Raw genomic sequence first — 23,757 nt, 5'->3', positions numbered from 1 at the left:
AGCAGTTCCAGACAATGAATGAATGACTAAAAAAGTTCCTACAATCTGAGTAATTAAAATGACAAATTCAGATCTATAAGTCCATACCATATTCCACAGCTTGGACACCAGTTCTGGTGTTCTGCTGCATTTCACATTTCAGTGACAGCTAAACAATATGTCACTGACACGTTTAGGAACAGCTTTTGTAAGTAGGACACAGTTGTAACTGGTTGGCGTTAAGTTTGTAAGTTTTAAACTGATAATACAGTGAAAAGAGTTAAATATCATACTGCCAAATTTGATACTAGTTTTGGAGACTTCTGTGTAATTCTTGTTTATAATATAATGCATTTATCTGTGACTAGAAACTTGCACTTACAACTCTCTCTCACTCTCATTATATATAGAGCTCTGGAAAAAAAAATAAGAGATCACTACAAAATTATCAGTTTCTCTTGTTTAACAATTGATGGGTATGTGTTTGACCAGGCTGAGCAGTTTTGTTTTATTCTATGAACTACTAGCAACATTTACTCCAAATTCCACATAAAATTATTGTATTTTAGGGGATCTGTTTTTTTAGAAAATTACTAATGCTCCAAATTACAAAACAGATACAGAAATTTCAGACCACAAATAATGCAAAGAAAACAACCTAACAACCTCATATTCCTTTATAAACAACACAGTATTAATATTATATAATCAGGTCTGGAGATTGGGCTGGCCATGATAGGGTCTTGATCTGGTGGTCCCTCATCCACACTTTGACAGACCTGGCTGTGTGACATAGAGCACTGTCCTGTTGAAAAAGCCAATCATCAGAATTGGGGGATGTTGTCTTAGCAGAAGGAAGCAAGTTTTCTTCCAGCACAGTTTTGTAAGTGGCTTGATTCATGTGTCCATCACAAAGACAAATCTGCCTGATTCCAGCCTTGCTGAAACACCCCCAGATCATCACCGCTCCTGCACCAAATTTCACAGTGGTCTCTGTCTAACCATTACATGACCAGGTGTTGGACAAAGCTGAAAATTGCACTCATCAGAGAAGATGACCTTACTCCAGTCCTCTACAGTCCAATCCTTATAGTCTTTCGCAAACTTCAGTCTGGCTCTTCTTTGCTTCTCATTGATAAAGGGCTTTTTTCTAGCTTTACACAACTTCAGCCCTGCTTCCAGAAGCCTGTTTCAAACCGTCCTCTCTGCGAAGTTCACCCCAGCTGCTGTTTGCCATTCATTTTGTGTGTCACTTGACGTCATCTTATGATTGTTAAGTGACATTTGAATGAGGTGGCCGTCATCAGGGTCAGTGGAGAGTCGTTTTCGACCTCCAGACAGATCCCCTGTCTGTAGCTTTGTTGTCTCATGTGTTTGCTGCTTGACCTCATTCTTATAAATTTTAATTTTTGAAATGTTCAAGATGGAAGGAACCTGATGCTCACTGTATCCCTCTGCAAGTAAAGCTACAACTGAACCTTTCTTTTCAATGCTTTTGGCATTGTCTGTAGTATTTTGACTACACTTCATTTTTGGGTAGTCCTAGCACTGCTTTTCCCATCAGGCTAGTTCTATAACACATGAATAGTGATGACAGCAGCAGTGGTTTTTATGCTGTTGCTCATTAGGATAAATAGGGTTTTTTCAGGTGATCACCTAATCAGCATCTCAAGTACATTGGAGTGTGTCTGTGAAGGTATTTAACAGACACTTGAATGGAAAGGCTGCTGTACATGTGAAAAAACTGGAGTGGTCTCATTTTTTTACAGAGCTGTATATATATATATATATATAACTGTCCATTCTCATGGACTACTACAGTCTGTATTTGTAGAACCGTGGACATAAATAGTAGAAGTGATCTAATGGACAATGAGTGTAGAAACAAGGATGTTGCTTTAATATTTTACATGATTGGTGTATGAAGTATATGAGAGAGAGAGAGAGAGAGAGAGAGAGAGAGAGAGAGAGAGAGAGAGTCTTTTTCATCTGTTATCTGAATGAGTTTGTCAGAAATTATGACAGAGGTGTATAAAACAGTGTGTAGTAGATACAAATACTTACCTCAACGTATCTGGAACACAATCTTAAAATAAATTCCCTTTAATTATGACAGATACAGTGACTTCCTGATGCACATAAAGCATAACCATATAAAATGAGGTAGACCATTTTTTAAAAATCCCGAGCCCGTGCCCTCATTTCCATCGCACCTGCAAGTGCACATACCCATGCAGCATGGATTCTCAGGTATGTAAAAGATGTTATGGCGATGGCTCTAAACCGTTTCCATGGTGAGCACAAACCCTTGTCAGTGCGCATATCCAAACTTTAAATATAAGGGTGTCTGATAACCTAGAACTAAGATATAAAATTCAAACTTTAGTGGAGGAGGAGGATGAAGAGAGACAGTAGATTTCTCTCTCTGGGAAGTTGTTTGTATGCATGCTCCCATCTTGGCCTCCACAGTGTGAATTGAATAGCAGTGTTGGCCAGATGTGGGGAGTGTGGATGAAAAAAAAAAGATGGAGAGATATACATGGGGGGGGGGGGATTCTACAGTGCTTAGTGAATCAAACTATTCATATACATGCACCCAATTTATCATAGAAATGTGAAACGACAGCTGACTGGTAGGTAAAGACATGCTCTCTAGACTTTGTTTAGTTTTATGGCAGGGGAGGGGGGCGTTATACTGAATTTCAATTACAAATCACACTCATGTCCATTCAAAATAAGTAAATTCATTTAAGCTATTCAAAATAAAAGTTATAATAGTGTTCAGCCTCAAATCAGCTCATACTAATTGCTAATATTATGCCATAATTCTCAATCAGACATCTGGTATACACTGTATGTCCAATCATTTTAAGACACCTTCCATTTACTCTGACATTAATCATATCAATACAGCATTTGGCTTTACACTAGATCTTTAAACATTTCTGTGAGGATACAATGGCATTGAACAACATTGACATTACTGAAGTCTCATAATAAAGTTGGATGATTAGCTCTAGGTCACTAACCGCACTCTAAACCATCCCAAAGGTAGAGAATGAAGTACTACTGCTCCAGCCTAGTGCTGGAGGGCTTTATACTCTGACAATGAGTACTGAGCATTTGAAACTATTCCCATTCCATTGGCAATGCCTTACAGAAATGGGTAAGGAAAGGGCAAATATCTTGTACAAACGTACAATTCAGTAAAGGACCTGCAGAAATAACATGTTTTGAATTTGTTTTTATGATGATACAAAATCAGTTTACACTTGCCTTTTAATCCTACTGCAGTTTAGAGCCACCCAATTATATAATCAGATACATTCAGTCTCCAGAAAAATGTTCTGTGATTATAAAGGAAAAAAGAGAGTCTGGAAAATGGTAATTGGATTGAATTACAATGGTATTTACTTCATAAACAAATATAATGGTTTTAATTGAATGTCAGTGGAAAAAACTAAATATGGGAGAATGTGAACAATTTGAAGGAGCTGTATTTCTTAATTAGAATGGTGTCTGGATACATTTGGACATATAGTGTGCTCTTATCAGAGGAAGGTTGATTTCAACTCTAATTTTTCAGCTGATATTTTTCATAGGACATTTTACAATGACAAAACATTTGAGAGAACAGTCAACAAAACAGTGATGACAATCAATCATTTGAATATGACTAATGTCTCAGTGTTATTGGAAAATGATGAGGCGTTTGTTTCTGACGTAAACACACACCGTGCAGGTAACCTTAACATTTATAATGAAACATTCAGAGGCCTAGCTCTTAAACTATGTTCACAAATACATCCCCTCAAGAGAAAATGTGTCAAACTGTGATCAACTCAAAGTTTCACAAACTGTCAAACATGCAGAATGTCTGGTTTTATTCTAAGAATGTTTTTGCAACCACAATGAGAAAATGGAAAGCTTTAGAATTCAAGAGTTTTTAAATTCTATCATTTTGATAAGATGGCTCATGAAGGTGGAGTCAGTGCATTTGTATGTATTACGTTTCAACCAGAAAGCACAATCAAGTTACCACTCCGTCTTTCTTATAAAAGTAGTTTAAGATTTGAACAAGCATTTGATAATTGTGAAAGAGAAATAAAAAATGTGCATCTGTTTATTTTCCAGGGATCTGAACAAATACAAAAAGAGAGAATTGTTTACACCCCCTCTCCTCCTCTGAAACTCTTCTACGATGTTGTTTGTAGGTCTAAAGGCTGTGTGTTTTGTAAACTTTCTACCTGTTGACTTTCTATGACGTCGTTTCTGTATGTGCGTTACATTGTTCGAAGCATGTCGTACCTCTGGAGCAGTATCTTGTTCTGTATGTGACAATACGTTGTCTTGTAAAGGAAAAAAAGGAAACTAAAAATGTGTTAAAATGTCCTCTGATCTTTCTATTACTTTTCGGTAAAAAAAAATCCCCCTTTGGCTGGCTGGACATCAAATAAATGATACACATGAACTAATGCCTTGTTGACTGTTTATTCCTACCATTATAAATAGATGAATTAATACAATTGGAAACTATAAGATTTATATAATGTTCTATATAAAGTCTATGATAATGTATAGAAATATTTTGTGCTGTTTTGGAGGTATATGTCAGATCTGCAGAACCATAATGCAGACTAAAATAATAATCAAAGTTTACTTTAAGGGCTTTAGAGTTATGTAATAGAAATGCCTTTAGAATTACTACACTTATGGGCGGCATGGTGGCGCAGCAGGTAGTGTTGCAGTCACACAGGTTGTGGGTTCAAGTCCCGCTCCTGGTTACTGTCTGTGAGACAGTTCTCCCTGTGTCTGCGTGGGTTTCCTCCGGGTGCTCGGGTTTTTTCCCACGGTCCAAAAACACACGTTGGTGTGTTGGTGTCCATAGGTGTGAGTGAATGTGTGTGAATGTGTCGCCCTGTGAAGGCCTGGCGCACCATCCAGGGTGTGTTCCTGCCTTGCGACCAGTGATTCTGTGTAGGCTCCGGAGCCACCATGACCCAGAACTGGATAAGCAGTTACAGATAATGAATTAATGAATTACTACACTTGGCTATTCTAAAAACAAAACAAAACAAAAAGAAAAAACAAAACAAAACACACTTCTAATTCCTGGGGCACAATATTCATAAACAGTACCTTGGTGATCAAAAACGCCATCTTACAGTGGTAGGGAGTGTCTGATGTGTGCATGTGAGTGTCAGATAAAGAGAAAGCTGTGTACAGTGGGACAAGAGCAGGACTCTCGTCTGCGAACACGTCTCCATACTCCTCTACATCGGGGGTTCCCCACGGCCTGCCACTGCAGAGACACTTTCCTGCAAGAAAAACGCAGAGCTTATCCCATGGCTTCCCTTTTCTCATGGGCACATGTAAGAAAATGTAAAAGCTATATTCTTAAAGCACTTCTGCAAAAGTTCTTCCCTTCATTATCCAGAGGAGCCATTTTTCTTGATTTTTCTTTTGGTTCAGAATGTTCAATGTTCAAAGAACCATTACAAGTGCCCTGGGGGCAAAAACATGTTCATTAAATAAAAAAAAAGCAAAGCAAAACAAAACAAAAAAAATCACCCTCTTCAGTACACACAGAAGGGTTTTTCCATCACTCCCTATGACTATCGTTAGCTTCGTCAACAGATGGAAAATATCCTTGTGCTGGGAAGAAATAAGCGAGTCCAATCTTTAATGCTTCACTGGAATTTTAATATGGTTTTGATTAAACGGGCAATCTCCCTTTTTCATTAATGAGTCCCGCGAAGCACTAGAGTGTTCTAAATTACTGCACAACTCTTCAGTAAGCCCAAAGGCAAAACAAGTAGCAGCAGTACAGTTCGGCTGCCAGAAAATTGGATTCCTTTAAATTCTTACTGATCTTCTGAAATACAAGTGAGGATCGTAAGCATAATTTGCATAGTATAATAATAAGTGCCTGCAGTCTGAGAGCATGATCTCTCTCTGCCCTCTAGTGGAACATTCAACACAGGCTTTGTGATAGATGAGCTGTGGTATGAACTGCTGTCACAATGCTAATTTGGGTCATCATACTATGATTACATTTTGGTTTTCATAATATAAAATGAATTTCCATGGAAGTGCATGTGATTTGATTCTAACTGTATAGCTTTCATAAAGGGAAAACTATTCATCCATAACAATTATTAGAAGTGGATTTGATTCTATAATCATTTGAATCTAGTAAAATATTTAAACTCTGTAATGAACTGGCACCCGTATAATGTGTGTTCTTGCTTTGGTATCAATAATTCTGGGCAGGCTGCAGATACACCATGACCCTGAACAGGATGAAGTAGTTACAGAAGATGAATAAATAAATGAATTAAAATCTTGATATGAAGATATGAACATTTAAAATAATTATGCAACAAATGGGCAGCACAGTGGTGTAGCAGGTCGTGTCGCAGTCACACAGCTTCAGGGACCTGGAGGTTGTGGGTTCAAGTCCCACTCCAGGTGACAGTCTGTCAGGAGTTTGGTGTGTTCTCCCCGTCTCTGCGTTGGGTTTCCTCCGGTGCCCCCTCTAGTGTATTCCTACCTTGCGCTCAGTGATTCCGGGTTGGCTCCGGACCCACCACGACCCTGAACTGGATATGCGGTTACAGACAATGACTGAATGAATGATAACAAATGATTGTGTTTGAACATAGCATTAGGAACCTGAAGGCTTTTTTTTTTCTTTTTGGCCAATAGCTTATTTATAATGGCATTTTCTAGTTAGTCTGTAGTTCATTCATTAATTCAATTTCTTAAACCACTTCATCCAGTTAAGGATCACTGTTGGTCTACCCACCTATATTAGCCTACCCAGAATCACTGGAAGCAAGGCAATAACATGATGGGGCCCCAGTTCATAACAGGGCCTGACACATTGACTCACACACTCACATTCATGGACACTTCTGCACAGCCAATCCACCTACCAGCAAATGTTTCTGAAGTGCGGGAGGAAACTGTAGCACCCAGAGGAAACCCACACACAAACTCCTCAGAGATTGTCAGATGAGTCAGTGGTCAAACCCACGACCTCAGGACCCTGGAGCTGTGTGGCAGTGACACTCCCTGTTGTTCCACATTGTGATAATTATTTGATACTGTTTGACTGTTGTTTTTTTGTGGTAGTTTTAGTGTAAACGATTCAGAAGAGTGTTCTGACCTGTCCAGGTCCACGTCTTCTCCATCTCCAGAGCAGTGTTTCTGTCCAGCTGCGAGGGCTGGTGGCTGGCACTCCACACACACCTGGTGTCCCTCCCGCAGATATTTCATCCACTGAGTATGAGGACTGCTGGTCTGCTGACAAGCTGTGGTCAGTGAGGTGAGCTCAAACTCCACACAGTAGCTGCACATAACACATTCTTGAATTACCAGGAGAAAATGAATATATATTTATGTTCTTACATCAGATATCGTTGCTGTTCTAAGAGCAATAATAGAAATACATTTTAATGGAAGTCAATGCAAAAAGATTTTATTCTCAGTAACTTTGGAGCATTTCTATTGGTCCATTCACCGTGAAAAGTAAACTAAAAGTCACATAACATTGAGACACGTTTGTGGACGATAAGTTTGTAAAATACTGTGAAATAATATAGGAATTATTAGTAAACTGCTGTCTCTATCGCCAATTCCATCCACCAAATAAAAACATAAACAAATAATAAACAAAATATTTTTACTACACAATGTTCATAGCGCCCCCTTCTGGAGAATTCTGTGCGTCAGAAGCAAAGCCTAAGAAACCGACTCCTCGAAACATACCCTATGACATCGTTGCTGTCTGAGACCTCCCTCTTCTTGCGAGCATTGCCATAGCCACCGGTGGTGATGAGCGCAGGAACTACCACCGTGCAGGAAGACAGAAACAGAGGTCATGGCTTCTGTCAGAAATAAATTCACTGTTCACTGAAAATATGCAGCTGTGGCTCACCTAGAGACTGGAGGCAGTGTCCATGGTGATCGTGGTACTCTGCACAGCCAGCAGTCTGCTGCAGAGGGGGACAGGGCTCACCTCCGTTTTGTGGCTCTTGCAGAACCCACCTCTGCCTCACTCGCACTGTGGCCTTACATGGCTCTGAACATCCTGACCAAGTGCTCCACTCGCTCACTACACAATCCACAGCTGATGCACACATACAAAACAGGTGACAGGTGAATACAGTGAGTGATCAGGCCTCTGTTTTAAAATATAATCACCATGCCATTTTAAATTTTACCATATCATTTAGAAACTAAACCGATGTTTTGCATCTCTAAGGTGCCAGTCACAGTCATGTCTTGAGCCTTTAGTTTTCAACATTTTAAGACTAGATCATCTAGCACTCATTCATTCATCATCCTGTTCAGGGTCCAGAGCTTACCTAAGACCACTGGGCACAAGGCAGGGACGCACCATGGACGGGGACCCAGTCCATCACAAGGCATCACGCAGCCGCTCATACCCTCACACCTGTGAGCAACTTTGCACAGCCAATACACCTACCAGATGTGTTTTAGGACTATGGGAGGAGATCAGAACACCCAGAGAAAACCCATGCAGAAACAGGGAGAACACACTAAACTCCTCACACAGTGACCAGGGGTGGGGATGAGCCCAGCAATCTGGAACTGTGTGGCAGCAACACTATACCTGCAAAGCCATTGTGCTGCCCATCATACAACAGACTTAAACTTATATAGTCAGTTAACTGTATCTGGCCTTAATACTGCACAGGGGATTCCACCAAAGAAAAAAAAAACCTAGCACAAGTCACATGTTAAAAACAGGATGGAAGCAAAATGGTTACTCAGTCAGGAATACAGACAGAGCACCAGGAATGGTCTGTGAAGAACTGCTTGGTAAATGCACACTCTGCACATTTGATTCATGGAACAATCCATTATTACATGAGTGACTGAGCAATAACGCACTGCTTTGTTCTGGCACGGCAAATACTATAGGACATATATAAGCAAGACGTCCAGAAGAAATCACATATAATCATAACACTAGATTAAATACAGTATTCATAACATTTAGAGCAAGTGTATTTTAAGATCAAGAAATACAAAACAAGTCTAAGGGGTGAAAATTTTCACTACATGTGTGCATTTAACAACATGGCTAACTAAATATTAACACACATATATATTAAACAATGACATTTATTATACTTACTGTACACACACACACACACACATATATATATATATATATATAAAATGCCTAGACAGATTTGGCAGATTCAGATTTCCATGCATTATTAAGTCCTTCACAGGCCTTAATTTCTTTTAAAGTAACATATGGCTACATTTTTTATCTTCTGGTGGTTTTAGATGAGTACATTCATGTACCTGGACATATGAGGTGGTAATCATGGCAGCAGTCCCGAATGCTGGTGCAGGCCTGGTCGCAGTAACACTGTCCATGGGAGCGGTCCGTTCTCCAACCGTGACGGACACAGGTGCTGTCTCTCCGCGGGCAGCAGATCCCAGCAGACCCGCAGCCCTCCGCCTCCGGACCTGCCCCTGTAGCAGGTAACAGAGCTAGCCCCAGTGATAATATTAGCTTTAGCATCGGCCCCACACGATCCCTCTCACGTGCTGACATCATCACTCACTGACAACCAAGCGTCACTGAGAGAAATCTACCCCAGAGCAATAACCTTGTTCTTTACTTCCATTTCACTCTCATTCACTCCCGTTCTCAATGAGCACAAGCCTCAGAAGGACACAAACTACACACAGGCTTCAAAAGAAGTCGAAAAACCACCTAAACTAGACAAATGGAGCAATAGTGTATAATAGGCATATATAAGGTAGTGTAAGGATGTTTAAACAAGCATAAACAAAACCTGAAATAAATAAATAAAAATAGAGCACACTCCTGAAAGATCTTGCTGCTTCCCTCAGGTCTTCTTGACTCATTTGTAAAATGAGCACAGAACAAATTTCATCTCAGCTGTTGGCCCAACTAATGATGAAAACAGTGATAACACAGCAGTCAACAGTCCACAAAGAAAGATCTGGCACAAGACCAATTTTCCAGCAAGTCTGAAAACAGGAGAGGCCACATGTGACTCAAACCCTCTGGTTTCAGGAGAATGAGCCTGTGTTCTCGAGGGCCCAGTTTCTGCAGTGTTTTCTTTGCTGACATGTACTGTGCACTGATGCTGAAATATCTGAAAGGGATGGATTAATTGAACCTCCATGAGCAGGGTGCAGTCATGCAGAAAAAACAATACTGTAGGTGCTGCAGTGAGGTTGGGCCTCATTTATGTACACATTCTCAGACAGAGAGAGAGAGAGAGAGGGAGGATATACATGAACATGATGCACATACAGTACTCAGAGCAAGTTAATCCTTTCCATGTTCACTGTGCTGTTCACAAGTTCTGTACTCTTTGTTAAAATCTGGTTCATGTTCTTCCTCTAAACAGCTTCGCCTACAACAGCTTATCATTTAAAACACAGAATTCTCATTTTGCTCTGGTCAAGTGACAGTGCCAAACCAGGGAGTGTATCACTGCAACCCTGGATAGGATAAAGCAGTTACAGAAAATGTATACATACACCTTTTGCCCCATTTTGATTATATCATGAATATTTGGTTGGGTGTTCTCCTGTGAACTAATGAAATTATCTTCCACTCGCACTCTTTTTTGAGCAAATATTCTCAGGTAGCGCAGAAATGGTAAATGTGTCACTGTTTAAATGGACAACACATTACTATGATTTTTTTTTTGTAAATATGTTTTCCACACAACACACACAAAAAAGAAAAAGAAACAAAGACGCACATGTAAAGGAGAAAGCAAAAGGGGGGAAAAAGAGTGAACAAACGTAACGTGTTCTAAATTTAGACCTGTTATTCTATAATTACTATGAATAGTGATATACTGATATTACAGTGCAATTCTATGTTATGGGAAATGGATGTTAATCCATATACAGACTCTTGAGGTCTAAAAGTGTAAAGTAAAAATCAAAAAGTAAAAGTGGAGTAAGTGATTCAAATAAAAACACAAAATGGGACATGTCAGTCTAGGAAACCTTGGAGTTACATCAGAATTAATTTAATCCACACAAGATAAAACAAAAAGATTGTTGGATAAATTAAGATATCACTTAAACGCAGCTGAAAAGACCGATGGAACCTTAAAAATCATGTCTACAACATTCATTATCTGTAACCGCTTATCCAGTTCAGGGTCATGGTGGGTCCAGAGCCTACCCGGAATCACTGGGCGTAAGGTGGGAACACACCCTGGAGAGGGTGCTACTCCATCGTAGAGTGATACACACAAACACACTTTTGAGTAGCCAATCCACCTACCCAATGTGTTTTTTGGACTGTGGGAGGAAACTGGAGGACCAGGAGGAAACCCACACAGATGGGGTGACTCATCACACTCCTCATAGACAGTCACCCGGAGCAGGACTCAAACCCACAACCCTGGAGCTGTATGACTGCAACACCACTTGTTTCGTCAACGTGCTGCCCATGTCTACAGCAAACAACCTGAAAAAAGATTGTAGTTCACACTATATATCCTGTAATAAACTGGAATTTCATGGATTAAGAGCCAATCACTTTATTACAGGCTGATATCAATTTTAAAGAAGTTGTCCGTTCCCAGTAGATTATATATTTGCACTTGCAAGAATAAGGGCACAAAGTTAATTATGCAAATGGAATTGTGCTAATTGATTAATCAATTATGCAGATTTAACCCACCAAACAAATTCAATCCCAATCATTCATTTTAGTCACGGCATCACAGTGTGAAGTATATTTATAGATGTGTGGGTGGTATCTATTAATAGTCCAACCCTGTGCTGAGAAACATTCAATATCTATAATTAATTTTCACTGAATCCTGGATAAAGGGCATAAATGACCTACCACCTATCTCTTATGACCTATCTCTTATGATGCCCAGTGTGCAATGAAGCAGCTTTAACATTGTACCTAAACTTGTAAAAACGTACAACAGCTCTTTAGCACTAAAGAAAGGAAAATTCTTAACATTTAAAGACCTGTGGTCTGATTAATTCTTCAAAAAGGAAAACCAAAACGGCATGGGTCGCAGACAACCCATGGATCAGGGGAGAGGACGCTGAAGGTCAGTGGTCATGCACTATTCTGGGTTTAAAAAAGAGCATCGATGCTAGTGCTCTGAATAAAGTGGAAAATATAAGGCGAACATTGTCCTACATTACCCCCTACAGTAAGAAGTCTGAACTGCTAGTGCTGGGGAATTCATTCTAAAAAGTCACAAGAAGCAAATTATTTAAAAAATAATAATAATAATAATTGAAGATTAAATTTTCAGTATGTGCTAGTATTTTTAAAGTGAAGTTAAGGCAACTGAGTTCTAATAGACTAACATTGTAGCGTAAATGTTATAGTTTTTTTTATATCTAAAAATATTTTCGTACATAATGATTGATCTTCAGGATAGTTCAAGAGTGCGCTATTGGCAGGTTGAGAGCAACAAAAAATTAAATGGACACACTGGTGTCATTAAAGCATTACATGCACTTAACACTAGTCCTAATTGAGTCTAGTTTGTATCTTTTACACCTGTTCCAACTGTTAAACATTTAAAAAAACCCTCAATGTTACGTGTGTGTGTGTGTGTGTAGGCTGGAACTGTGTTCTAAGAGAGAAGTAGATAATCAAGAGGACTGGTGACTGCTGGCTTAAATGAAGGGAATTAATGAGTTGGTCATGTTGTCTGTTATCACTGTGGGCTGGTTTATTAAAATGTTCTGGTTTCCTAATTTAATTAAAGCTATTATTTAAGCTGTTTCATTTGTTGTTGCAGGGTTCAAACCCAAACTAGATGAAATCTGATTGGGAGAAAAAAAACACAAAGAATTGTACTGAGATCAACTGTATTTTTAAGTGTCACTCATTCACACTTAAAAACAGCAATTCTCTTTACTCACTCATTCCCATCTCTCATCTGTTTCTGTCCACATTCACACACTAAGAAGAGACTTCAGTGGCCGGTTTTAGAGCACAGTGGCACATATTTACTTACATTCCATGAGGAAAAGTAGAACCAACTCGTAGAAAATGGGATGGGTTCACACTGGAGGAGGGGATGCAAGAGTTTGACTGTAATTGAGGGCAATGAATCGTGCTTGTACCTTATATTCAGACATACACTCAAAACAGTTCAGTCCCATTCTCATTCTCAAACACACACACACACACATTCGCAGACTAAAAGGACATCACAGAACACCACCACACGTCACACTGAGATCAACAAACTCTCCCAGTCCTACATGGAAATGCAGTTAACTCTCTTTATGGTCGTCGCCTCAAAAGCACTGGAGAAAAACCATTATAACAGAGACTTCTTGCCTTAGCTTCATCATATCCTCCAAAGCGGTTTTACACTGCACATATCTCAACAGCTCTATCATAAGAGTCCAGTCGCATCCTCTGTGCGTGCTCATAATGACAACATTTAAAAAAGTAAAGCATAAAATTTGAATGCCTTCATTTTAAACAGAGAAAACAAGCAGTCTATTCAAGTTATAGTTCACATTTATCATGTTACTATTCAATAAAAATAAAAAAAAAATAGAACAAACAAAACCACCACTGGATATGATGAAGCAAAACAACTATGTGTACAATTAAACAACATCAAGGAGATGGAGAAGTCTCTCAATTAATCTTGTTTAACTGAAACTGTAACACTTTAGAAAGGTAAATATTCCGTGTGAACAAGGCTTTAACAGCAGCCTTTCAGAACTCTGTGGCTGTCTTTTCTCTAGTGTTTCCTAAATGGCACGACCAATGATATCCTAGACTGTGCCGTCCAGACTTTTTCCCATGGTGCTTGAGTTAGCCGGTTTAAGCAGTGACTCGCCCTCCAAGTCTTGTTTGCCGCACCTACAATTGCAAAGAACCACAAAGTTATCATTACTAAACAAAGTTTTCATAAGCTAAAAGTATCTAGGCTTGCCTTTATTATTAAAAGCTGGCACTACACTAACCCAGCGATTGGTCCATTTGCTGGCCGATCGTTGGACTGCTGGTCCAGCTCTGAGAGTAGCTTCAGTATGTTGAATGCAGCCTGTGAACAGAAAGAGATAGTGTAATGTGCAGTTCCTGCAGAGAGGGACAAAGTGAAGCATGTAATCACCTGCACAAGACCCATTATATGTGATGTCTTACAGAAATACAGGGTTGTTTTTTGCAGTACTCACCATGTCATGACAGGACTCCACGTCCTTTCCAATGCCATGGCTAATAAGAGGTGGCTGGGAGGAGCAGTTGATCAGCGACACAAACTCGTTCTTGTTGTTTTTGGGAAAATCTTTATACTCTACCTGTGAAGAGTAAATAATATAAGGGTGAATATGTGTAATAAATTCTTGTTTCACAATGGAGTGAAAATGTGTATGAGTTTACTGAGTACCTGTAGACCTTGTACAGTGGCCAGGAAGCCAAGCTGTTCAGATGGTCTATTGAGGGGACCGTGGGATCGTGGAGCCACATTTTTGCTTCCCTTCAGTATGCCTTCAGCAGTGGGGGATGTGCCAGCGTACAGCAGCTCGTTGGCAATCATGGCCGTCAGGGAGGTCTTGGCCTGGTTAGGGCGGCCATAGTCCTTGGCATGGGGTCCCTGGCTGGCACCGACTGCTTGTGCTACCTCAGGCACCATGGGTAGAATGCCAGCAGGGAGCTGCTGGTGGTTGAGGAAGGGCAGACGGAAGTCCTCCTCCTTTGGGACTGCACAAAAGCATCCAAGAGATTATATGCATGAAGATACTTCATAAGTTCATAAGCTATAGTTAAGTGTAAATATGAGATTATTGTGCAGTAAATTCTTCATTTTCAAATGTTTAATACCTACCAAAACCCCCTTCCTCCCCAGAGCCTGGCTCAAAAAAGGTCACTTTACGTCCATCTCCTGGTTTCTTCAGAGGTGGCTACACAAATCCAAATTAACAGCATTAAATTAACTGAAAACAAGTTGTATTATCTGTATAACATGCTGCTCTCTACAAGATCCAACACTGAACCTGTGAGAAACGTAGGATGTGATTGAAATCAGATACTATTTTTACTAAGCAAGGAGACATTTTTAATGGTGGTTGCCTTTTTATCTCCACTTTTATAACTTACTAAGTTTCTCTTGATCTCAAACTCTGTACAAACAGCAATTTACAAGTAAATTTACACCCTTCAAAACAATGAATGAATGAAATGCAGTACATTTTAATTACTCCATTTTTCAAATCACTTTTGTGAATTTTGTGAACGACCATGATCTAGATAAACATTGATATAGGCTTATAATAGTCTCAGAACACATCTGTGTTTCACCATTACTTAGTAAACTACACCGTTTCTACACTTTTTATAAGGGACAATATGTAAGAGTGAATAGTGATCCATTTCAGTCCCAAACCCACAAAAAACCCTCAAAATGAATATCAAACAGATAAACATCACTGAACCTTCTCGTCAGTTTTCAGTGCCGGTTTGGGAGGCTGAGGTTGAGGCACTTTGAAGCCCAGGAGTTCCAGCATCTTCTCTGCAGCATTCCTCTTGGCCACCTTTTTACTGGGACCCATGCCTTCTGCAGTCTGACCAGAGACTGACACCTGGGAGATACAGAGGAAACAAATAAACTCTTGTTGCTTCAACTTGTTTTTCAAAAACATTTTTGAATTTGACAATGCATTCTCCAAAGTGGTGATACAGGAGAGCATTCCGCTGTTACCTGCATAACAAACTCCCTACGTCTGGGCAGTCCTCTTTCAGTTACCAAGCTATACTCTGGCTCCTTCTCTTTCTTTGCCTGCTGGATCTGAGCCAGTCTGCTGATTGGGTTTATGCCTTGCCCATATTCCGGACTGGTCTGCAGCTGAAACCAATTTATTTTACTATGTTTAACAGCATAAAACAGACAAAAGCTTTCTAACACATCATGCATTTAATACATGAAAGAAATATTTTTACATTTTAAATTTCTAATTATTTTTCTGCAAAACCATGTATACAAGGGCTCACCTTTATAATGGATTTGGTTTTCTTTTTAATGCGCTGGGGCATCTTATCTGTGACAGGCAGCTGTGGCAGGCTCCGCAGCTCCTCCAGAACAGCAATGGCAGCCAGCTTCTTGGCGATCTTCTTGCTTTTGCCTTCCCCTTCTCCTGTGAACTCTCCTACTTTCACTTTCACCACAAAGCTCTTCATATGAGGGGGTCCTGCCTCTTTTAGCACCTGAACAGAAATTTATGAGAATATAAATAAGATATAGACACTCAATACTACAGCACAAATTGGATTTTTGCAATTTGCTACATTTTTGTGTTTCATTCATTTCGATCGCTGTATCATTTCGGAGCAAATTGGTTGATCATGTGTACCTCAAAGTTCACAGGCATATTCCGTTTCAGTGCAATCTCAAACACTTGGCTAATCTCTGACTTGTTGAGGTTTTCTTCTGGTGATTCTTCTTTCATCTATAGAAAAAGAGCACACAAAATACGAAAATAACTTTTTGTGCAATCACTGCAAATTAATGATGAGCATTTGAGGTAAACATACTGTTATCTGAACAATTCACCAGTTAATGAATACATTTTTTTCAGACAGATTTTACAGGTGCATCTCAATAAATTAGAATATCATTAAAAGTTATTTCAGTAATTCAATTTAAAAAATTGAAACTCATTATATAGATGTGTTACAAACAGGATGATCAATTTCAAGCATTTATTTATTTTAAATGTTGATGATTATGGCTTATAGCCAATGATAATCTAAAAGTCATTATCTCAGAAAATTTGAATAATCAACACAAAACACCTGCAAAGGTTTCCTAAGTCTTTAAAATGGTCCCTTAGTCTGGTTCAGTAGGCTACACAATCATGGGGAAGACTGCTGACATGACAGATGCCCAGAAGGCAGTCATTGACACCCTCCTGCTGTATCCGAGCATATTAATAGAAAGATGACATGAAGTAAAAAGTGTGGTAGAAAAATGTGCACAAGCATCAGGGATAACCACAGCCTCAAAAGGATTGTCGAGAAAGGGCCATTCAAAAATTTGAGGGAGATTCACAAGGAGTGGACTGCTGCTGGAGTCAGTGCTTCAAGAGCCACCACACACAGATGTGTCCAGGACATGGGCCACAACTGTCACATTCCTTGTGTCAGGCCACTCATGATCCATAGACAACGCCAGAAGAGTCTTACCTGGGCCAAGGAGGGGGAGGACTGGACTCTTGCTCAGTGTCTAAATTCTTGTTTTCAGATGAAAGTAAAATTTGAATTTCATTTGGAAATCAAGGTCCCAGAGTCTGGAGGAAGAGTGGAGAGGCACACAATTCAAGCTGCTTGGGGTTTAGTGAGAAGTTTCCACAATCAGTGATGGTTTGTGGAGCCATGTCATCTGCTGGTGTTGGTCCACTGTATTATATCAAGTCCAAAGTCAGTGCAGCCATCTAACAGGAAATTTTACCAGGAAACTTGCCTCTGCTGACATACTGATGAAGATGCAGATTTCATTTCATTCCAACAGGACTTGGCACCTGTCCACACTGCCAAAAGTACCAATACTTGGTTTAATAACCACATTATCACTGTGCTTGATTAGCTAGCAAACTCACCTGACCTAAAACCCATAGAGAATCTATGGGGTATTGTCAAGAAGATGAGAGACACCAGACCCAACAATGCAGATGAGCTGAAGGCTGCTATCAAAGCAACCTGGGCTTCCATAACACCTCAGCAGTGCCACAGACTGATCTCCCCCATGCCACACTGCATTAATGCAGTAATTCATACAAAAGGAGCCCCAACCATGTATTGAGTGCATATACTGTACATACTTTTCAGTAGGCCAACATTTGTGTATTTAAAATATTTTTTTAAATTGGTCTTATAATATTTTAATTTTCTGAGATAATGACTTTTGCGTTTTCATTGGCTGTAAGCCATAATCATCAACATTAAAAACAAACGCTTAACATAAATTATTCTGTTTGTAATCCATTTACAAACCGGATTCCAAAAAAGTTGGGACACTAAACAAATTGTGAATAAAAACTGAATGCAATGATGTGGAGATGGCAAATGTCAATATTTTATTCGTAATAGAACATAGATGACAGATCAAAAGTTTAATCTGAGTAAATGTAACATTTTAAAGGAAAAATATGTTGATTCAAAATTTCACAGTGTCAACAAATCCCAAAAAAAGTTGGGACAAGGAGCAATAAGTGTCTGGAAAAAGGAAATTGAGCATATAACGAAGAGCTGGAAGACCAATTAACACTGATTAGGTCCATTGACAACATGATTGGGTATAAAAAGAGCTTCTCAGAGTGTCAGTGTCTCTCTGAAGCCAAGATGGTAAGAGGATCACCAATTCCACCATTGTTGCGTAGAAAGATACCAGAATGGTGTTACCCAGCGTAAAATAGCAAAGACTTTTAAGTTATCATCATCAACCGTGCATAACATCATCAAAAGATTCAGAGAATCTGGAACACGCTCTGCGTAAGGGTCAAGGCCGTAAAACTCTACTGGATGCTCATGATCTCCGGGCCCTTAAACGTCACTGCACCTCAAACAGGAATGCCACTGTCAAGGAAATAACAGAATGGGCTCAGGAATACTTCCAGAAAGCATTGTCAGTGAACACAATCCACCGTGCCATCCGCCGTTGCCAGCTGAAACTCTACAGTGCAAAGAGGAAGCCATTTCTAAGCAAGCTCCACAAGCTCGGGCGTTTGCACTGGGCCAGGGGTCTTTTAAAATGGAGTGTGGCAAAATGGAAGACTGTTCTGTGGTCAGATGAGTCACGATTTGAAGTTCTTCATGGAACACTGGGATGCCATGTCATTCGGACCAGAGAGGACAAGGATAACCCAAGGTTGTTATCAACGCTCCGTACAGAAGCCTACATCACTGATAGTATGGGGTTGCATGAGTGTTTGTGGCATGGGCAGCTTGCATGTCTGGAAAGGCACCATTAATGCAGAGAACTATGTTCAGGTTCTAGAACAACATATGCTCCCATCTAGACGTCATCTCTTTCAGGGAAGACCCTGCATTTTTCAACAAGATAATGCCAGACCACATTCTGCAGCAATCACAACATCATGGCTACGTAGGAGAAGGATCCGGGTATTGAAATGGCAGCCTGCAGTCCAGATCTTTCACCTAAAGAGAACATTTGGCGCTTCATAAAGAGGAAGGTGCGACAAAGAAGGCCCAAGACGATTGAACAGTTAGAGGCCTGTATTAGACATGAATGGGAGAGCATTCCTATTTCTAAACTTGAGAAACTGGTCTCCTCTGTCCCCAGACGTCTGAGTGTTGTAAGAAGATGATCTGTGATTTGTGTTCTATTCTGAATAAAATATTAGATGTTGGCACCTCCACATCATTGCATTCAGTTTTTATTCATAATTTGTTTAGTGTCCCAACTTTTTTAAAATCCATTTTGTATATAATATATAATTTACTTTTTGATATTCTAATTCATTGAGCTGCACAACTGGTAAAAGTGTAAAAATGCCTACTTCTTCAAACTGCTGAAGGATTGGCTCCTTCTGCAAAGTTTTGACAGCTTTAGCAGCAGCATCATGTTTGGCAGCCTGGCGTGTACGGCCCTTCCCATGGAACTGCTGTCCTCCAATGGACAGTTCCATATGATATAGCATCGGGCCCACTGGAGGAAACGGGTAGTAATACCTGAACATGTAAAAGATTATGATTTTTATTATGAATTTTGGTAGTCATAATTGATTCCTTTTTGGCATTTAGCACCTCAGGAATCACGGTATAATGAAGGCTTTAGCAACAGATTCCCAAACAAAATTATTTCTTACTTTGTATGAATTTAACTTTAATAATTCTTAATGTGTGTGCTTAAAAAGCAGTAGCATCTTGTTAACTTGGAGAGTACATACTGTTGCATGGAACGAGCATAGGGCCCCGGTGTTCTGATATTGTAGTTAAATGCAGGTCTCATCCCTTGGTATGGGTCTATAGGTTTGTAGATAGGTTTCTTTCCCAGCTTCATACAAAGTGCGTTCAGCTCCACAGTGTGTGTCATGCTGTCTGCTGAGATGAAAAAGAATTCAAAGATGTGAAGACATTATCTGGCTTTCCTGTAACAAAAGCAGCATGTAACATAAATGAAAACAGAATCACCTTCAACACAATTACAAGTTCAATCTCAAATTTATGAAAAAAGTCAGGACCATTTCAGCGTGAATATGTCAAAATTCAAGTCAAGTAATATTAAGATGGTTACAATTCCACAAGACTAAAGGATATGAATGTGAGTTATTGAACGTACACTCGCCCTTGTTGAACCCACCTGGGTTCCTGGTCTGGTGGCGAGGCCCTCTGTTGCTGGGTTTAGGCAGCGTCGTCTGGGCAAGAGCACAAGCTGCTGCAGAGTGTTGAGCTTTTTTTATGCTGGTCCCCTCTGCATCCCAGTGCTGATCCCCCAGAGTTAACCGCACTGAGAATATCTACAGAACGGTAAAGAGAGAAAGGGAGATGCAAACTGAAATCCAAAAGTCTGAAAAGGTGGAGTGAAAGGCAGAAATAAAATCAATGTATTAAAAACTGAATGTGTGTTTGTGAGTTACCTTGGAGTGGGCTGGTCCTTGCTCACTGAGAAGCTTGTACTCAGGTTGGATTTTGTTGTAACGGGCTAACTCATTCACCAAACACATGGGGGTCTTCTCTTTAGGGTTTGCCATGTTAGTTACTGATAAGGAGATTTAAGAGTACATTTTTAAAATATGTTTAAAGTGTTAAATATTGGTGGCGTTTCTATGTCCTTCTAAGCAAATGTGCTCTGAGCTAAACTGCTACAGCCTCACTTCTTTATCCAAAATTAAAATCACATAAATGTTTGGGTGCCCTGTTTTTTCAATGTGCAAATAAGGACTGTAAAGACTGTAGAGGTTCCACTCACCTGAGGGGTTACAGAAAGGTGTGGCAGAGGCTGAGGGCAGGGCAGAGCTTCGCAGCGGGTGACTAGCACTCTCTGAAGGTAAAGAGCCTGTAGCACAAGGAATGCTAAACCCAGGCTGAGGTGGAGGCATCTGTAAAGGGGCAGAACTGGACAGGGAGTTGACAGGGGTCTGGAACTGAACCTGGGACATTCTGCTTTGATTGCTGTTGATTGGGTGTCACAGAATGCTTTGTGGTCCAGCACGGATTCTCACAGCAATCTCACAGCACGGGAGGGCAAGAACGTGCACAAGTGATAGGAGGGGGGGTGGGGGTTAAAATGGGAGTAGACTGCAAAGCTCTACCTGCAAAGAGTAAGAATAGGAAAATTTTAATAGGTGCCCTGTTGCAATAGTCAACATAAAATACTAACAAGAATCAAAATAAGTATAAAGAAGGACTAAATCATAGGAATACCAATAGCACACTCTGAATAATTACTTAACTCTTGTTCTGTTTGAAACCTAACAATGAATTTACAGTTTATGGGTCAAACTGACATGCAATCTAGTTCGTGGGGGCAATTACATATTTTGTTTGAACTATATTTAATTATATGGTCATTTTAAATCATAGAACATGATTTAGCACATAAAACACATTGGTGAGTGTTAGTTATTATTAGCCTGACATTGATTTGTAATTTAAAAAAATCTCTCTTGGTCAATGAATATTAACATATATTTTGGAACAAGAATGCGGTCCATTCAGTCTTTTAATAACCCTATCTATATTCAGATAAAAATAACGTAGATCAGTTATTTTTATATGGCGTTCATCGAGAGTGGTTCGATTTATTTAACACCATACAATATGTATATGCATTTCTTATGCATTCACTTTTTTGCGTACAAATCTTTAGTAATGACTAGCTCTAATAAAATAGATGGAGGGCGTGTTGTTTGAACAGTAGAGAAAGTAAGACCCTGGTAGTAAATCCATTAAGCTGTGGTCATAAGCAACGTTAGAGATATGTCTATGTTCTCTGCAGTGTTTGTTACAGTAAATACAGACTGGAGAAGACAGACATGAACTGCCTGGCAGAGAAAATTGTAAGCTAACGACGTTTGCCACCCATTGTACAAGCTATATCTCTATAACAATCGAAAATTATGTTTTAAAATGCCGGTCAGATAACGTAAAAGATGTCAGGTAACAAATAAATAAAAGGAAATGTGGAGTGCATCGTTAGAGTGCAAACCGAGGCAACGTTAATGAGGGTAATATTGCTGAACGTTAGCTATTGTTAGAGCTACCGAAGTTAACATTAGCGAACAAAAAGGTGAATAGAATCCATTGTCAACCGCGTTTATGTATGTGGTCAAATCTGCCATTAACAACAAACTTTACCGCGTTGCGATAAGTGTGGATAGTGTGATGTTAAGTCGTTGTTGGGAGCAGAAATAAACAGAGCCCAGAGCTAACCGCGCTAACGGGCTGCAGCTCTGAACCTCCTTCGCTTTAACGCTCCTCACCTCGGGTTATTTAGATCCGGCTGTACATTACTCCATGAATAACGGCGTTAGAGCTTAGTATCTGCTTGATAGTGGTCCAGCTATAGGGCAGGGCTTATTTTAGTGCGGGTTTTTGAGTTAAATAAAGGTGAGGTAGAGCGGAGAAGGTGGACAGGGCAAACACTAAAGAGAATTGCCTAATTTTCCGCCCACTTCCAGGATGTGACATCAGGCCCCAGCCCCCCCACCCCGCGCACGCGCGCACGCACGCACGCACACACACACACACACACACACAAACAAGGATGACATTACACAGTTTATCAAACACACACTACTAAGTGGCTTAAGAAATGCTTTATATTAATACAAAATTAGTATATATTGGATTTATGAATTCTGTTGTCTCAAACACCAGCAGGACATGAAAACACACAAGTTAAATGTGACCTGTTGCTTGCCAAATAGCAAGCTCACATTACTGTTAACGCTCAGGGGGCTCGTATACACATTCATTCATTCTCTGTAACCACTTATCCAGCTCAGGGTCATGATGGGTCCAAAGCCTACCTGGAATCATTGGCCACAAGGAACACGCCCTGGAGGGGGCGCCAATCCTTCACAGGGCAACACACACACACTGGAGTCGCCAATCCACCTCCCACAGTGTTTTTGGACAGTGGGAGGAAACCCACGCGGACAAGGGGAGAACACACCAAACTCCTCACAGACAGTCACCTGGAGCAGGAAGCGGACCACAACCTCCAGGTCCCTGGAGCTGTGTGACTGTGTGATTGATTGATTGAGTCGTGAGATGATTTTGACAGGATCGAAAGATGCAGTGGTAAAAGCAGCAGTGACAATCACTAAAACAGGAAGGAAGTGGAATCTGAAAGTGGCCGTGCAGGTAGCCAGGAGCTCTTTAGAACTAAGGGATGTGATTGACCAAGTACAATTCGGAAGAGCAGGCCTTGGGTCAAATGATTCATGGAAAGCTTTTAGTAAGGCCACATCACCAGTGAGAAAGCAAATGATGACTTGTTTTATTCAGGTGCTAAGGGTTTTTGTTTGTTGGATAGCAAATGGCTAGAGGTTAATGCATTTACGAGTTACGAGTTGTAGCAATAAAATAGCTTTGTGCGTGAGGGGGGGAATGTTTTTGAGAACGTGCGCAGGCTACAAATATTGGTAGATGGGGTGAAGCACGAGATTGGAAATAGCTGGTGGACAGAGGAAAAAAGCTGCAGGTCCCAGAGTGCATTGTGTTAACAACACTGAGGCCAGACATGGTGCTCTACTTGGAATGCAGTTTAT

General features: G+C 40.1%; 2 protein-coding genes across 5 annotated transcripts; both read right to left on the bottom strand.

The window, feature by feature from the left end:
• Positions 1 to 4,650: 4,650 nt before the first annotated feature.
• On the bottom strand, positions 4,651 to 9,580 carry si:dkey-7k24.5 (somatomedin-B and thrombospondin type-1 domain-containing protein). Its single transcript, XM_066664030.1, has 5 exons — positions 9,325 to 9,580; positions 7,922 to 8,113; positions 7,753 to 7,831; positions 7,151 to 7,333; positions 4,651 to 5,297 (listed from the first exon to the last, which is right to left on the bottom strand). Exons 1-5 carry the CDS (start codon positions 9,578 to 9,580, stop codon positions 5,180 to 5,182), a joined length of 828 nt encoding a protein of 275 aa, XP_066520127.1. The 3' UTR covers positions 4,651 to 5,179.
• Positions 9,581 to 12,904: 3,324 nt separating this feature from the next.
• stau1 (staufen double-stranded RNA binding protein 1) lies at positions 12,905 to 22,619 on the bottom strand. Of its 4 annotated transcripts, none has more exons than XM_066665984.1 (15): positions 22,465 to 22,619; positions 20,952 to 21,294; positions 20,620 to 20,741; positions 20,322 to 20,499; positions 19,930 to 20,083; positions 19,540 to 19,711; positions 16,375 to 16,470; positions 16,016 to 16,228; positions 15,726 to 15,869; positions 15,460 to 15,606; positions 14,853 to 14,928; positions 14,415 to 14,728; positions 14,203 to 14,325; positions 13,990 to 14,069; positions 12,905 to 13,885 (listed from the first exon to the last, which is right to left on the bottom strand). In XM_066665984.1, the coding sequence occupies exons 2-15, from the start codon at positions 21,139 to 21,141 to the stop codon at positions 13,798 to 13,800; spliced, it is 2,097 nt and encodes a 698-aa protein (XP_066522081.1). In that variant the 5' UTR covers positions 21,142 to 21,294; positions 22,465 to 22,619; the 3' UTR covers positions 12,905 to 13,797. The 4 variants fall into 4 exon arrangements, with proteins under 4 accessions (XP_066522081.1, XP_066522082.1, XP_066522083.1 ...); XM_066665985.1 differs by having other exon boundaries at positions 19,930 to 20,080; XM_066665986.1 differs by having other exon boundaries at positions 20,343 to 20,499.
• Positions 22,620 to 23,757: the final 1,138 nt, after the last annotated feature.

Source organism: Hoplias malabaricus, chromosome 3 (assembly GCF_029633855.1).
Source record: "Hoplias malabaricus isolate fHopMal1 chromosome 3, fHopMal1.hap1, whole genome shotgun sequence".
NCBI classification, from domain to species: domain Eukaryota; kingdom Metazoa; phylum Chordata; class Actinopteri; order Characiformes; family Erythrinidae; genus Hoplias; species Hoplias malabaricus.
Note: the sequence above shows the minus strand (reverse complement) of the source record. Positions and strands in the feature narration are given on the sequence as shown.

Coding starts and splice junctions, on each gene's coding strand:
- si:dkey-7k24.5 (XM_066664030.1), bottom strand. CDS start 9,580: ATGTCAGCACGTGAGAGGGATCGTGTGGGGCCGATGCTAAAGCTAATA. Junction 7,832..7,921: donor ACACTGCCTCCAGTCTCTAG/GTGAGCCACAGC, acceptor GCACGGTGGTAG/TTCCTGCGCTCATCACCACC. Junction 5,298..7,150: donor GAAGACGTGGACCTGGACAG/GTCAGAACACTC, acceptor TTTTTCTTGCAG/GAAAGTGTCTCTGCAGTGGC.
- stau1 (XM_066665984.1), bottom strand. CDS start 21,141: ATGTCCCAGGTTCAGTTCCAGACCCCTGTCAACTCCCTGTCCAGTTCT. Junction 14,729..14,852: donor TGGGGAGGAAGGGGGTTTTG/GTAGGTATTAAA, acceptor GCTTTTGTGCAG/TCCCAAAGGAGGAGGACTTC. Junction 14,070..14,202: donor TGGAGTCCTGTCATGACATG/GTGAGTACTGCA, acceptor TTCTGTTCACAG/GCTGCATTCAACATACTGAA.